At 38.0% G+C, this 13,468-nt stretch overlaps 1 protein-coding gene across 2 annotated transcripts in view; it reads right to left on the bottom strand.

The window, feature by feature from the left end:
* Positions 1 to 1,567: 1,567 nt before the first annotated feature.
* The window catches only part of LOC106074690 (alcohol dehydrogenase [acceptor]-like), a 28,169-nt gene continuing 16,268 nt past the window's right edge, over positions 1,568 to 13,468 (bottom strand). Inside the window, exons 6-11 of one of the 2 annotated variants that reach the window (XM_056033323.1) lie at positions 11,197 to 11,364; positions 10,262 to 10,406; positions 9,020 to 9,156; positions 4,327 to 4,504; positions 3,280 to 3,505; positions 1,568 to 2,539 (exon numbers count right to left, since the gene is read on the bottom strand). In XM_056033323.1, coding sequence (XP_055889298.1) covers positions 2,389 to 2,539; positions 3,280 to 3,505; positions 4,327 to 4,504; positions 9,020 to 9,156; positions 10,262 to 10,406; positions 11,197 to 11,364 — 1,005 coding nt within the window. In that variant the 3' untranslated portion in view covers positions 1,568 to 2,388. Of the gene's footprint in view, positions 2,540 to 3,279; positions 3,506 to 4,326; positions 4,505 to 9,019; positions 9,157 to 10,255; positions 10,407 to 11,196; positions 11,365 to 13,468 lie in introns of both variants that reach the window. The other variant, XM_056033322.1, reaches the window with a different exon arrangement.

The raw sequence follows: 13,468 nt of genomic DNA, 5'->3' as shown, positions 1-13,468 counted from the left end.
ATCGAGTCTGGACTACTTCGCACATTCTTTCTCCTAGAGGAATACCTGGTGGTAAGCCGAACTTAATCACAAGTTCCATCTTAATTACTCTGTGTATTTTCCCATTGGATTTTATCATGTGTATTTTGCCTAGTTCATTTATATTTAATTAGTGCATTGTGTATTTCTCACTGGCGTAAGTAGAAAACATAAACATGTGCTATGTATTTATTTATGTATTGCATTAATCTATTAATGCTACGTTGCTCAATTGATAGTTGATGCAACCATGTATATATTTGTACATCTTAGTCTATTTCCTTTATCTCGGTTGATCGCCTTGATGATCTTACTAGCGCACTGATACTGCGTCTAGAAGAGAGATACGAGTTACCTCCCCTGTAACGAATTATCTCCCCTTTACTCATTTTACTCTAATGAGAGTTGCGACGCTTGAAGGGACATTTAAGCACGCTCCATTGTTCTCGACCCACGGTCATATGTAAACAAACCATCTGGATCGCTGACCACCGCCCAAATCAAACCCCCCCCCCCTTTTTCTTTCTCTATCCACCTGTGTTGTTTATTTGAGACTATTATTTCCCCTTCTATGTACATTTTTATATTATTACTTTCCCTCTTATGTACATTTTTATATTGCTACTATCAGCCATCTATTATTCCAAACCCCATTTGTCATCTTCTCCCAATTATGCTCTAAAGCAATTTTACCAATCTGACGAATGCACCTCAGTCGAGGGCATCGATAAGATGCATGAGAGACATGTCCTAACTTGTCTTTGTTTATCCGCAGCCTCCCTCAGGTGTCTGCCTACTTATGTGCTGAGTGCTATCCAGCACTGCACTGTCATACTGAGACCTGCCTATTTATTTGCTGTTGCGGTTCAGTGTCTACACGACACTACTCAACTCTACTACTTGGCGCTATCGGCATTGCCCGCCTATTCGACAGCCCACCTGTCAAGCTATTAGGCGCGACGTCCCTATAGAGTCAGATCTGTGCGAGACGTCATAGCTACGCCAACCCTCGGCAACTCACTGGACATATCCTGTCAACTACGCTGCCCACGGCAGATCAGCTCTGCCCGCAGTAACCTTGTGCCCACGGTAGCCGGCCACCCGCCCTACTGTGCCCACTACAGATATTAGATTTTGGGGATTGAGACTCCCCAAGAACTATATCGCCGGCGTCCCTCGATCCGCTAGAGCGCCACCTCCAGCTGCAGAACCTCAAGCCAGGACACAGCCAGCTGCGACATCAACAGGAATACCAGCTAAGTCAGAGGACAAAGTGACATACTCTCTTATTATGTGCAAGAGTGATGATTTAACATAGAATATACTAGAGATAAATGCAAACCCTCCCCCTTTTTATTATTATATGTATATTTATGTAAATAAATATCCTTTATTTTAACGTTTGTATCTATCTTTCATTGCTTTGTCTCGTTGCGTGTCTGCTCCCGATTCATATGCTGATAAGTGGGGGTGTGATTGCTATCAAAAATAATCATCCCCTAGACATAAAACGTGCCAGACACACGTCACATTTCCCCACCTGTCACACTCAGGAAGATGGTGGATAGCAGGGCAGAGTTTGAACGTAGGGCCATCGAGACCACCCGACGATAGTCCAGCGCACATGCCACGCGACCAGCTAAGCATTTTCGTGTGGTGTAAAAAGCCTCAACTGAACGATAGTGCGTCACTCGAAAGAAATTACGCCTCTGGATCACTGTCATTAATGTTTAGGGTGAAAAATCCACTATAGAGTAAACTATCTCTTTCGTTTTTCTATGAGATTCTGTTTAGATTTAGTCTTCACGTTTTTTTCCCCCGTAAACAAGTCTGCAATTACAACTGGTCAGATATCGAAAAGGTACCTGAAAGCAGCTTTGTAGCTAGGGTAGGTGGAGCGGGTGTCCAAATTTGAAATTCACCCCGCCCCCGGCTTACAATTGAGGGGTCTCCCGAATGAGTGTCCAAAAATGTTTTTACACTGAATATTAAATATTACGCCATCATTTCATGTCATGATGTCGAATGTCAAAATTGCAGGGGCCCCTAAAGAGCTCAAGCCCAACCACCGACCCCCAAATCCCTAGCTACGCCTCTGCCTGAAGAATTTGTTTGTGTGTGTGTGTGTTGGCTTTGAAAAGAACTTTTCATATATATAAAAGAGGGAGTCAACGCACTGACTGTTTTACACAGTAACCAGGTTACCACATTACCACAGGTAAGATGGGTGTGTGTTTACTTTTAAAAGAATTTACAATCTCTAATGATACTCTATTTACACGACAGATCTAATGGAGAATACAACAATATAATGACAGCTAAGTTTGTGGATAATTTTTTTATTAAGAATATATAAGATTATATATACGATTATAGACTTAAAGCTTCTAACGGAGCTTTTCCTCTTATTAAATCCGCTGCCTTTTCAGCAATCATGATTGTTGGGGCGTTGGTATTTCCTGAAACGATCCATGGCATGATTGAGGCATCCACTACACGTACATTGGATATACCGTACACCCTGAGGATAACATGAAACATCCTGACACAGAGAAACGGTATAAAGTTGAGTAGATTTATACATTCGCTTAACTAGGATTTTTTTTTTCGTCAGGGAAGGGGGCGGGGGGGGGTAACAAGGGTTCCCTTTTTATTTTTACCTCCTTCACTTCCCCGTTTCACAACTGATCCAGTCAAGATATAGGATCATAGCGTATTGAAAATAAAGCTAAAAGCTAAATAAAAACGGTAAAAATATTTCTAATGGCACAGCTTTATTATTTCTAGGCCGATACGATATATAATTACATGATTGTTGCTAAGTAATTGATACGATTACCCTTAATATAAGCTTTTTTTAAAAAAAGAAATAATTGTGCAAAATTTCAGCTTGATCCGAGTGCTTGTGTGGGAGAAATAATGTGCACAATCTTTTGACCAGAGAGACAGACAGAGGGAGTTGATATAAGCTTTGTCAAAATATATCTAATCACTCAAAACTATTATTGTTAGTCTATTACAAATTTAATTCCAAGACTGATTCAAACTAATTATTACAACTACACTTATTATAAATTTCTTTTTAAAGGTATTTTTTTCCTCGTTTAAATCTAACATTTCCATGAGTTATTAATACCAAAATAATCAATCGATAATTTGTATGAAAAAGTTAATGTCTTTTAAAAGAAACTATCAGTTTATGTTTGTCTTCATTTTCTTTTAAATTCAACAAATATTTTAATTCATATAAAAAAGATCTACCTTAGGTTGGCATCCACTACAGCTGTTGGGTCACCGGAGGGCCCCATTTTGCAAGTGCCAACGGGATGGTAGGTAGTCATCGGTCCTTGCTTGACCAAGCACTGCCAGTACTCGTGGGATTTAAACCGGTGCTCATCACAAGGCCACACTGGTTTCGTCTCTGTAAGCTCCGCTCCAACGCTTCTCATAATGTCAGTGTCAACAAATTTTTCACATTCTTGTATTCCTGAGGATATGAACTTGGACTTTTACTTACATGTAATTACCATCAAACATAGACCAAGCTATTTCTTCACAAATAATTGTTTGTTATTGTACAAGCAGCGTCTATGTGTTTAGTATATTATGGTTGAAATTAGTGTTTCCCAAACTGTGTTCGGCTGAACCCTAGTGTTCCACAAGGCCTGAATAGGTGTTCCACGAACTACAGGGGTAATTAACTAGTAAGCCACTACATGACTTAATCTCTTTAAAAAATGTGCAAAGTGTTCCGTTAAATACTCAGAATATGTGAGGTGTTCAGCTAAATACTCAGAATGTGTGAAGTGTTCAACTAAATACTCAGAATGTGTGAAGTGTTCAACTAAATACTCAGAATGTGTGAAGTGTTCAGCTAAATACTCAGAATGTACGAAGTATTCCGCTAAATACTCAGAATGTGTGAAGCGTTCCGCTAAATACTCAGAATGTGCAAAGTGTTCCGCTAAATACTCAGAATGTGTGAAGTGTTCCGCTAAATACTCAGAATGTGTGAAGTGTTCAACTAAATACTCAGAATGTGTGAAGTGTTCAACTAAATACTCAGAATGTGTAAAGTGTTCAACTAAATACTCAGAATGTGTGAAGTGTTCACTACTCCGTTTTCTTGTACCAGGTAGACGTGTTCATAATTTTATAACGTCCACCATTCTGTTTGTTTCTCAATGGAACAAATTATATGTCAATTGTCTATTTCCCTTTTATTTCGAACCAGTTACCTCCCTTCTTTAGAAATGAAATAACTTACAATAAGTCAGATAAATGACATACTCCATACTACACTATTACCTCTTATCAAAGTCTCTACATCTTCCTGCTTACTCAAATAGTTGGCATCGATGAGAGGATAATCAAAAGGATCTTGTGAACGTAGAGTTATCTTCCCTCGACTTTCTGGGTGTAGTAGAATTGGTAAACATATCAAGCCATATTTGGCTTTTCGGCTTTCCTCCAGTTGAGCTCTCACCTAAAGAGAAACATGTTGATGGATAAGAAAATAGTGTGGATAGCACACATTTCATACTCTGATATTACAGCACAAATCACACATTTCCAGTCACATCGTTCTTGGTATGTAAAAAACAACAACTACCCCCCCCCCAAAAAAAAATAATTATATTGAGTAAATGGAGAGTACCGCTTAATCACTGCAAGATCTTTGAAAATTGCAAATTAAGTCTACCCCTTTTCTATATAAAACTAAATTCATTAATGACCACTAATTTTGTTAATTGCACATACAGCTTGCTCTGTAATGTACAATGTAATTTTGGAAAGTCCACAATCATATTATTATTATAGCTTTTATATAGCGCTACTTTCATGCTTATAGCATGCTCAGAGCGCTTTTGGTCCAATCCCTTTTGTGGACCAGGGGGGAGGGCGTATCTAGGAATTGGTAAACACAACTCTGCCTCACTGGCGGATCCAGGGGGGGGGCGGTAGGGGCGATCGCCCCCCCCACTCGGCCGACCCCCCCCCCCCCCCCCCGAAGGGGGGGGGCGGACGAACTTTATTATAGGATTCACACAATTTGTATACGAATTTATTACTTATGTTAAAAATATATACTAATTATTTATATTTCAACCTATTTTTAGATTATTTCGCCCCCACCCTCTAGTATGTTGGCCGATTTGGTAGGGTCGGGAGGGGGCGATGGTATCAATCCCGCCCCCCCCCCCTTAACTTTCGAGTGGGGGGGGGCGGTCCAATTTATTAGTAGAAATCACAGCCTGCTAACAAAATCAATTAAATATCTATATCCTTGTAACTTGTTATTGATATTTTAACCGATCTTTATATTATGTCGTTCCCTGTCGATTGGTGTGGGGAGGGGACGAATACCTCTTCTGCCCTTCCCACCTAAACCCTTTGAGTGGGGGGGGCGGTCCGTTTTTATTGAGAAATCATAGTTTGTGAACAAAATTAGTTGAATTAATATATAAATTTTATATTATGTCGCTCCCTTTCTGGTATTTTGGCCAATATGTGGGGTGAGGGGGGGCGATTGCATGTACTGCCCTCCCCACTCTAGCCCTCTGAGTGCTGGGGGGGGGCGGTCCTATTTTTGTGGAGAATCATAGTTTGTGAATAAAATTAGTTGAATATCGATATAATATAAACTACGTATTGATATGTGACCCATTGTAAAATGTAAATATGTCGTACCACACTCTAATCTCAAATTGTATCATTAGCAAATTTAAATGAAAAAGGGTTGTACCAGGTGGGAGGGGCGATACATGCAATCGCATTTCCCCCATCGGACAAATCAATACTTTTTCTTTTTGTATTATAGTTAAGAAATTACAAAATTTAAAAATCTGTCACTAATATAATTTATATATACTATAAATTAAATTCTTATATCGAGTCGCCCCATACCTATTCTTTAATGCCAAATGCAATCTTTAGCAGAAATTAGTAAAGGAGCGAGGATTAATCGTTTTCACTCTACCGCCATTCCCATTTCCAGACAGAGTTTTTGTAATTTCACATGAAGTTATCATAAGTATTTTAAGAAAGACTTAGCATTGGAAAAGTTAGAATTCAAACGAAATTTTTCAGTATAAGAGTCATGATTGAGATGAGTTCTAAACTCAAATAACGTTTTCATAGTCGCTTTTTCCCAACCTTTACTCAATCTGATATTTTTCTAGCTAAATAAATTTGGGACTATAACTCACAATTTATGCTAGAGTTTTCTTGAATACTATTTATCGAATAAGTTTTTTTTCGGCGGCGATCCTCAAAGCAAAAATCTAAATACGTGGGGTATCCTATCTTTTCAAGGAACAAATCGGTTTTATTTGCAATGTATTATGGGTCTATAAATTCAAAGTAGAATATTTTTCAAGTACAACATTATTCGAAAGTACGTTTTTTTAAAAGTATGAATAATGAGCTTCAGGTCAGGAGAATGCGTTTCTGCAGTGAAGAATGCAAGAAAACGCTTTTGGCGTCGGGGCTTCGCCCCGAACTCCATTTCTTAGTAATGAGTTGTAGATGTCAGGAGAATGCGTTTCTGCAGAGAAGAATGCAAGAAAACGCTTTTGGCGTCGGGGCACCGCCCCGAACTCCATTTATATATAATGAGTTGTAGATGTCAGGAGAATGCGTTTCTGCAGAGATGAATGCAAGAAAACGCTTTTGGCGTCGGGGCTTCGCCCCGAACTTCATTTATGGGTAATGAGTTGTAGATGTCAGGAGAATGCGTTTCTGCAATGAAGAATGCAAGAAAACGCTTTTGGCGTCGGGGCTTCGCCCCGAACTACATTGTGAAGAATGAGCTGTACTTGTCAGGAGAATGCGTATCTGCAGTCAAAAAAGCAAGAAAACGCTTATGGCGTCGGGGCTTCGCCCCGAGCTCCATTGATGAATAATGAGCTGTACTTGTCAGGAGAATGCGTTTCTGCAGTGAAAAAAGCAAGAAAACACTTATGAGAACCGTATAGCGCTGCCACATTTGTTTTGTTTTTCGCCGAAGGTTGAGAAATGCTGCTTTTTTTATTCTCATATATATATCAACATATCAAGCCATATTTGGCTTTTCGGCTTTCCTCCAGTTGAGCTCTCACCTAAAGAGAAACATGTTGATGGATAAGAAAATAGTGTGGATAGCACACATTTCATACTCTGATATTACAGCACAAATCACACATTTCCAGTCACATCGTTCTTGGTATGTAAAAAACAACAACTACCCCCCCCCCCAAAAAAAAATAATTATATTGAGTAAATGGAGAGTACCGCTTAATCACTGCAAGATCTTTGAAAATTGCAAATTAAGTCTACCCCTTTTCTATATAAAACTAAATTCATTAATGACCACTAATTTTGTTAATTGCACATACAGCTTGCTCTGTAATGTACAATGTAATTTTGGAAAGTCCACAATCATATTATTATTATAGCTTTTATATAGCGCTACTTTCATGCTTATAGCATGCTCAGAGCGCTTTTGGTCCAATCCCTTTTGTGGACCAGGGGGGAGGGCGTATCTAGGAATTGGTAAACACAACTCTGCCTCACTGGCGGATCCAGGGGGGGGGCGGTAGGGGCGATCGATATATATATGTGTGTGTGTGTGTGTGTGTGTGTGTGTGTGTGTGTGTGTGTGTGTGTGTGTGTGTGTGTGTGTGTGTGTGTGTGTGTGTGTGTGTGTGTGTGTGTGTGTGTGTGTGTGTGTGTGTGTGTGTGTGTGTGTGTGTGTGTGTGTGTGTGTGTGTGTGTGTGTGTGTGTGTGTGTGTGTGTGCTCGCGCGCTGTATGCACGTTTATGCGTAGGGTTAGGGTTTACTGGGCGTTAGGGTTAGGGTTTGGAAAAAAATCGCCCCCCCCCACTCCAAAGTTCTGGATCCGCTAGTGCTCTGCCTGAGTGTCGAACCTCGAGCCCCCTTCTAGGTGGCCAAGTCCAAGTTCAAGCGCACATTCTACCTTGACCTCTCGACCACGCTTCCATAGGACATACGCTGATTCGTAGGTGTCTATAAATCTATACACCACACTACTAGGATACACCAAAGAAACGATGCGATGAAAATATTTTGCTTTCTAACTCAGATCAACAAAATAAATAATCCATATGTTTACACAATGGAGAGTGTCTTCACATGTGTTCTCATGGACAACGAAAGTACAAATTGCAACTTGATCCAAGAAAGTGAAGTGGGAGAAATAACGTGTATAAGATTTGTACCAGACAGAATGAGTTGCTATAAGCTTTTAAACTATTATAAGTGAAATGTGACAAGTTTAGTTGTAAAGTCAGAAGAGTGTTTCAAACGTTGGTCTATATCTTTCTCTAATTTGAAAAAATAAAAGGAAGGGGGTGAGTAATTATTGGCTTAAAAGTGTTACTCTATACGCGAGGAACGTCACATTCTACATTGAAAATATATTTTCAAGAAATAGGAAATAAATTAAAAGTAAAACAAAAGTTCCTCTTTCAGACCATGAGGTCTATAGTTTTAACGTTATCTGTTACTTTGGCCTACGTTAACGAGCAGGGTGCGGCCAGCACAGCGACTAACCGCCTTTACTATCCCAAATAAAGTCAAGTACATATTAGAGTAGGGTGATCTCAATGGAACCCTAAAAAAATCCCGAAGTTCAAAATCTCAATATTCACAGAGATTCGAACCAAGAACCCCATGTTCGTAAGTCAAGCGCTTATCCTCTCAGCCACCGCGCCCACAGAAAATGAATAAGACTATTAAGAAATGTGCAGTATCGAGACAGTGTTAAGACTGTAGGCATAATTACCTGAACTCATTGATCTTTAATTTTTACCTTTACCTTTACCTCTACCTTTGTCTGTTGGACCGTTGGGGCACCAAGCAAGATTTGTCGACCGTCTTTCTCCTTTCATCCCTGTCTTTTGCCTTGTTTAAAACCTCTATCATTGGCACGTCCATTCTTTTATGATCTTCAATAATAGATATTAATAGACAAACGTATCATAGAGTGCTTTCCCTTACCTCCTCTTTATAATTAAAATGAACTTTTAATAAACTGGAGAAGTGAAGTTGGAGGTCAGGCCAAGAAGTTTCTCTTACTTCCCTTGTAGTACTTTTAAAAGCTGTAACCTCCAACAAAAACGGGGAACTGAAAGGACCTGAAGGAAACAAGAAAAAAATATCAAAAAAAAAAAAAAAAAAAAAAAATACAAAAACAAAGCTTCCAACAGACTTAAGGATAGTATAGGTGAAGTCAACTTCTTGGAAAACGACATTTTGAAGACGATCACTATGGCAGAAACAATCGGCCAAGGAATTATTTTTTTCGGAACCTGAGAATTATCCGTTGCTATTGATGTGAGTAATAGCTCCATTGTTCAAAGCAATTAGAATATTTAATTTAACCTAACCTTGCCCCTTCAAACCTCTTTTTTTTTATTGCGAAGAAATAATTAAAAAAAAACGTATTTTTTCCTGCATGTATATCTCTGTCACACACAAGAATTGGAATCTATGAATTTAATTCTCTTCTTCGCTCAAGAGTTTGGACGAGAAGAAGAAGTAAAGGAAAGATCACTCTTTTATTTCTGCGGATAGAGTTATCCACGAACTTTACGAGCCTTGCGTTTAGCGAAGTCATACAGTATATCCATAAAATTTTTATTTCTTACATAAATCACGCTCAATAGCAAGAATTAACAAATGTTTCAATCTATCTACGAGAATTGTAAAATTCTTCTTCATTAGTTTGAGGCGCGAGAAGCTTCTTTCACCAGATTCCAAAATTACGGGAAAATACCGTTTTTTTTTTATCGCGCGTAGGATTGGCATTTTCCTTATTGAATGACACCCCATAATGACAATTTTTGTCTATATGTTTCAGGAGATTCGTATGAGTTTTCAAAAGATTTTAATAATTTCCGGATATTTCCAGGACTTTTTCGTATATTTTGCTATTTCAGGAGATTTCCAGGAGCTCCTGGTAAATTGACAGGAGGCCGCGGGAAATCTGTTAAGGGTTATACAATGGTTTAATTTAAAACTTTATACTCCTAGAATTAGCGATGGTCCTATGAAAGTGCGGGGCCCACTGCGGTCGCATAAGTGCGGAGCCCACTGCGGTAACCTAAGGCCGGCCCTGCAAAATAGCGGCGTATGCTACGCCGCCGGTCGACTAGTAGTAAATAATCCAATTGGTTTCATGAACTGGGTTAGACTTTTTACATCTATAGAATTGAAAAGAACATTTATTTTTACCTGTACCAAACAATCGGTATTGAAGATATGGCAAGAGGCTGGATAATCCATCTGCTGACTGGCTCAGTGGCTCGTGGATCTGGATACCAACATCTATCATAATATGATCTTGCAAGTTTTCACCAACTGAAAGGTTGGAAACAACAGGTATCTAAAAAGAAGAAAACATTCATATCATATTGATTAGTGCTTTTGTTAATTAGAAAAGAAAACAAATTAGAGGACTTTCAATTTGATTTTAAATTAGACTATAAATGTAATTTTGTGTTGGAGATGCATGGCGCAGCAGGGTTTTTTAAACTAGTTCTAGCCACCCTGTCTTGCACTGGTGCTTATGGTGTGCACAAGTGCACGATTCCGACATGGATATGATTGTAGAAAAGACAAGACTTAGACTTCCGCTAGGGATGGAAGCTTATAGAGAAGCTTGAGAAGGCAGTGGGTTTAATCTGATATTAAATCTGTTATTATTATCTACTTGCCGTGATTGGCTTCCTTCTAGAATTAGAACAAAACGAAAAGATAAACTCTGGAACTGAAAAACTACCGCAAAAATTGATGACGCAATAGTTTTCAGGACCTATTCTAGATGGTTGTTAGGTGACAAAATTGGACATGGAGCTAGAGGAGCACAATACATTCTTCCCATATATATATATATAACTTTTTTCTCAGCAAAGAATTTTGGTTTCTGTTCTAGCCAAATGTAGTCCTCATTATAAAAACGTGACAAAAAAGATATTTTTTCCAAATTTGTCCCATTAACAATATATGTCACTGTAAAACTGTACGCATTTAAAAACTTGATGTTAATGCTTCAAAGAGTTTCTTACAGACAGATCCTAATATTTATTTCCAATTACATTTGTATGCGCAGCTTAATCAACCCAGTAAGTAGAACTTCTAATTGTAACTTAGTGTGTCTTAGGACAATGACCTACCCCTAAACTGTCCAGATGTTTCTTGGGTCCTATACCAGATAACATAAGCAGCTGTGGAGACCCAATGGCCCCAGCTGATAGAATCACTTCTTTATTGGCCAGGAGGATTTCTTTTCGGCCATTTCTGATCACAGCGACACCTTTGGCCTGTTTGTTTTCTATGAGCACCTGTGGGAATCAATGCGCAATTTTTCTTGACAAAAAATTATATTCCCTTCAAATATTAAATGACAATAAGAAGCAATAAATCTTGTAAATAATGCCAATTATGTACTATCTATATACTTAAATGTACTTTTATGCATTATGTATGAAATGTAATTATATGTAATTTTATGTATCATGTATGTAATTATATGTAATTTTATGTATTATGTATGTACTTGTATGTTTCATGAATAAACTAAGATTTTACTATGTATATTCTTGTATGAGCTTTGCTTATGATACCGGCAAAGTGTTATGTCTGGCATTCAATATAATGTCCGAAACGTCCATCGTCTGACGCAGAACTAAACCATTGATTAGAATGTCTAGACAAAGTAGGAAGTGAAGAATCATTTCGCATTTGCCTAAAAACGCCATCCATTCTATAAAATGACTAGGCATAGAATGTATGCATTTTGTACTTTGCCGGTAACATATATAATATACATGGACCTAAATGTGCATTCTAGATTAGTTAATAAATATATTTTTATGTATATAGAATGTACTATGTACGCAGGGGCGGACTGGCTATATGGGCAAACGGGCAAATGCCCGGTGGGCCGGTACCAAATGGGCCGGTCTGATCGCGACCAAAGAAAAAAAAACTTCAATGCACACAACTTAAAAACAAAAGTGACATCAGCAAGACACAAAGGCTCGAATACGTTTTCTTGTTTGTTTGTTTTTAATGATTATTACAATTAATTTTGTTTGAAATTCAACAAGAATATCAAGAAAAATACACTATACACTGTACGTATTATCATTTGCAAAACGTTAGACTGCACTTTCTGCTATGCACGAGAGACACAGGCTGCTGATGTCTTTGAGGCTGTGTTCGGCCCGATCATTGTGCTGGTCGGCATGGACCTTTGATGGCGATCCCTGTTTTTTTTTTTGCTCTTTCCCTCCCCCGTCTTTTGATGGTTCCATTGTCAGTTAACGAAAAAGAGGAATGAGAGAGGTTAAGTTAGAAAACATTGATATAACGCAACAAAAATAGGCGCTCTTTAACAATACTTAATAGAAATTAACTTGAACACACAGCCGAGAAATTGCAAACCGCCCAACTTATTCACAGCTCAAAATGGGTATAAAGTTCTACTTTCTGCGATTTGAAAAGAAATAGTAAGTTTCTTTTTGTTTATTTTTAAAAACATAGATCTAAAAATACTACACTTGAGGCTTACAAAAAAATATTATTTAATTTTAAAAAATCTAGATCTAAATAAATTTTTATACTATTATAATTAATGGCAAATTATGCTTAGTATGAAGTCCTTAATGATGAAAATTATTACAATAATTACAATAATTTATATGGCGCTGTCACATCCGATATTTAATGAAAGGAGATTTAATTTATATTTTAAATAATGGGTCATGGTATATTCATATATATACCAATCGCGTTTTTGAGAATGTACTATGACGAAGCAAGAGCTTTTCACATTAAGTACCTCTTTAACCGTTCTGCTTTCTCTTATATTTTAATGGAATGGGTTGCCTGAGTCAGCCAGGAAACAAATGATTTAGTATATTTTAAGTCACAGATCAACATGCATGACTAGATTGACACATGAAATGCGAAAAACGTAACTATCTTTTTTTAAAGAAAAGTCTGTAATCTATAATTAATACTAAAAAGCTTCAAACTCATTAGTCTGCTATTGTATTGTTTATAGTTTCCAGAATACATACATGTATAAATAGAATACATCATGTAATCCTACGAATGCATCCATCCAGTTTTCGATGCGTTATCAAACTTGATATATATTTTGTAGAGAATTTGGCTTACCCCTATAATATAACACATGGGCGTAGTCGGGAGAGGAGGGGTTCAAACCATCACTTGCCTCAGACCTCATTGTCTGAAAGGGAAACTTTACTTACTGCCCCAGTGCAGCCAACTTAAGCAAACTACTGTCACCAAATTTCATGAGCGTAGCCAAAAAGGGTTTTGTGTTTACCCTCCCCCCTCCAATACAAAAACTAAAGCATTTTACCATTTTCTACCAGTCGCTGGACTCCAGTAAATAGCAAATTTAGTTTATGAAAT

This window comes from Biomphalaria glabrata, chromosome 6, assembly GCF_947242115.1.
Source record: "Biomphalaria glabrata chromosome 6, xgBioGlab47.1, whole genome shotgun sequence".
In the NCBI taxonomy this organism is placed as follows: domain Eukaryota; kingdom Metazoa; phylum Mollusca; class Gastropoda; family Planorbidae; genus Biomphalaria; species Biomphalaria glabrata.
Note: the sequence above shows the minus strand (reverse complement) of the source record. Positions and strands in the feature narration are given on the sequence as shown.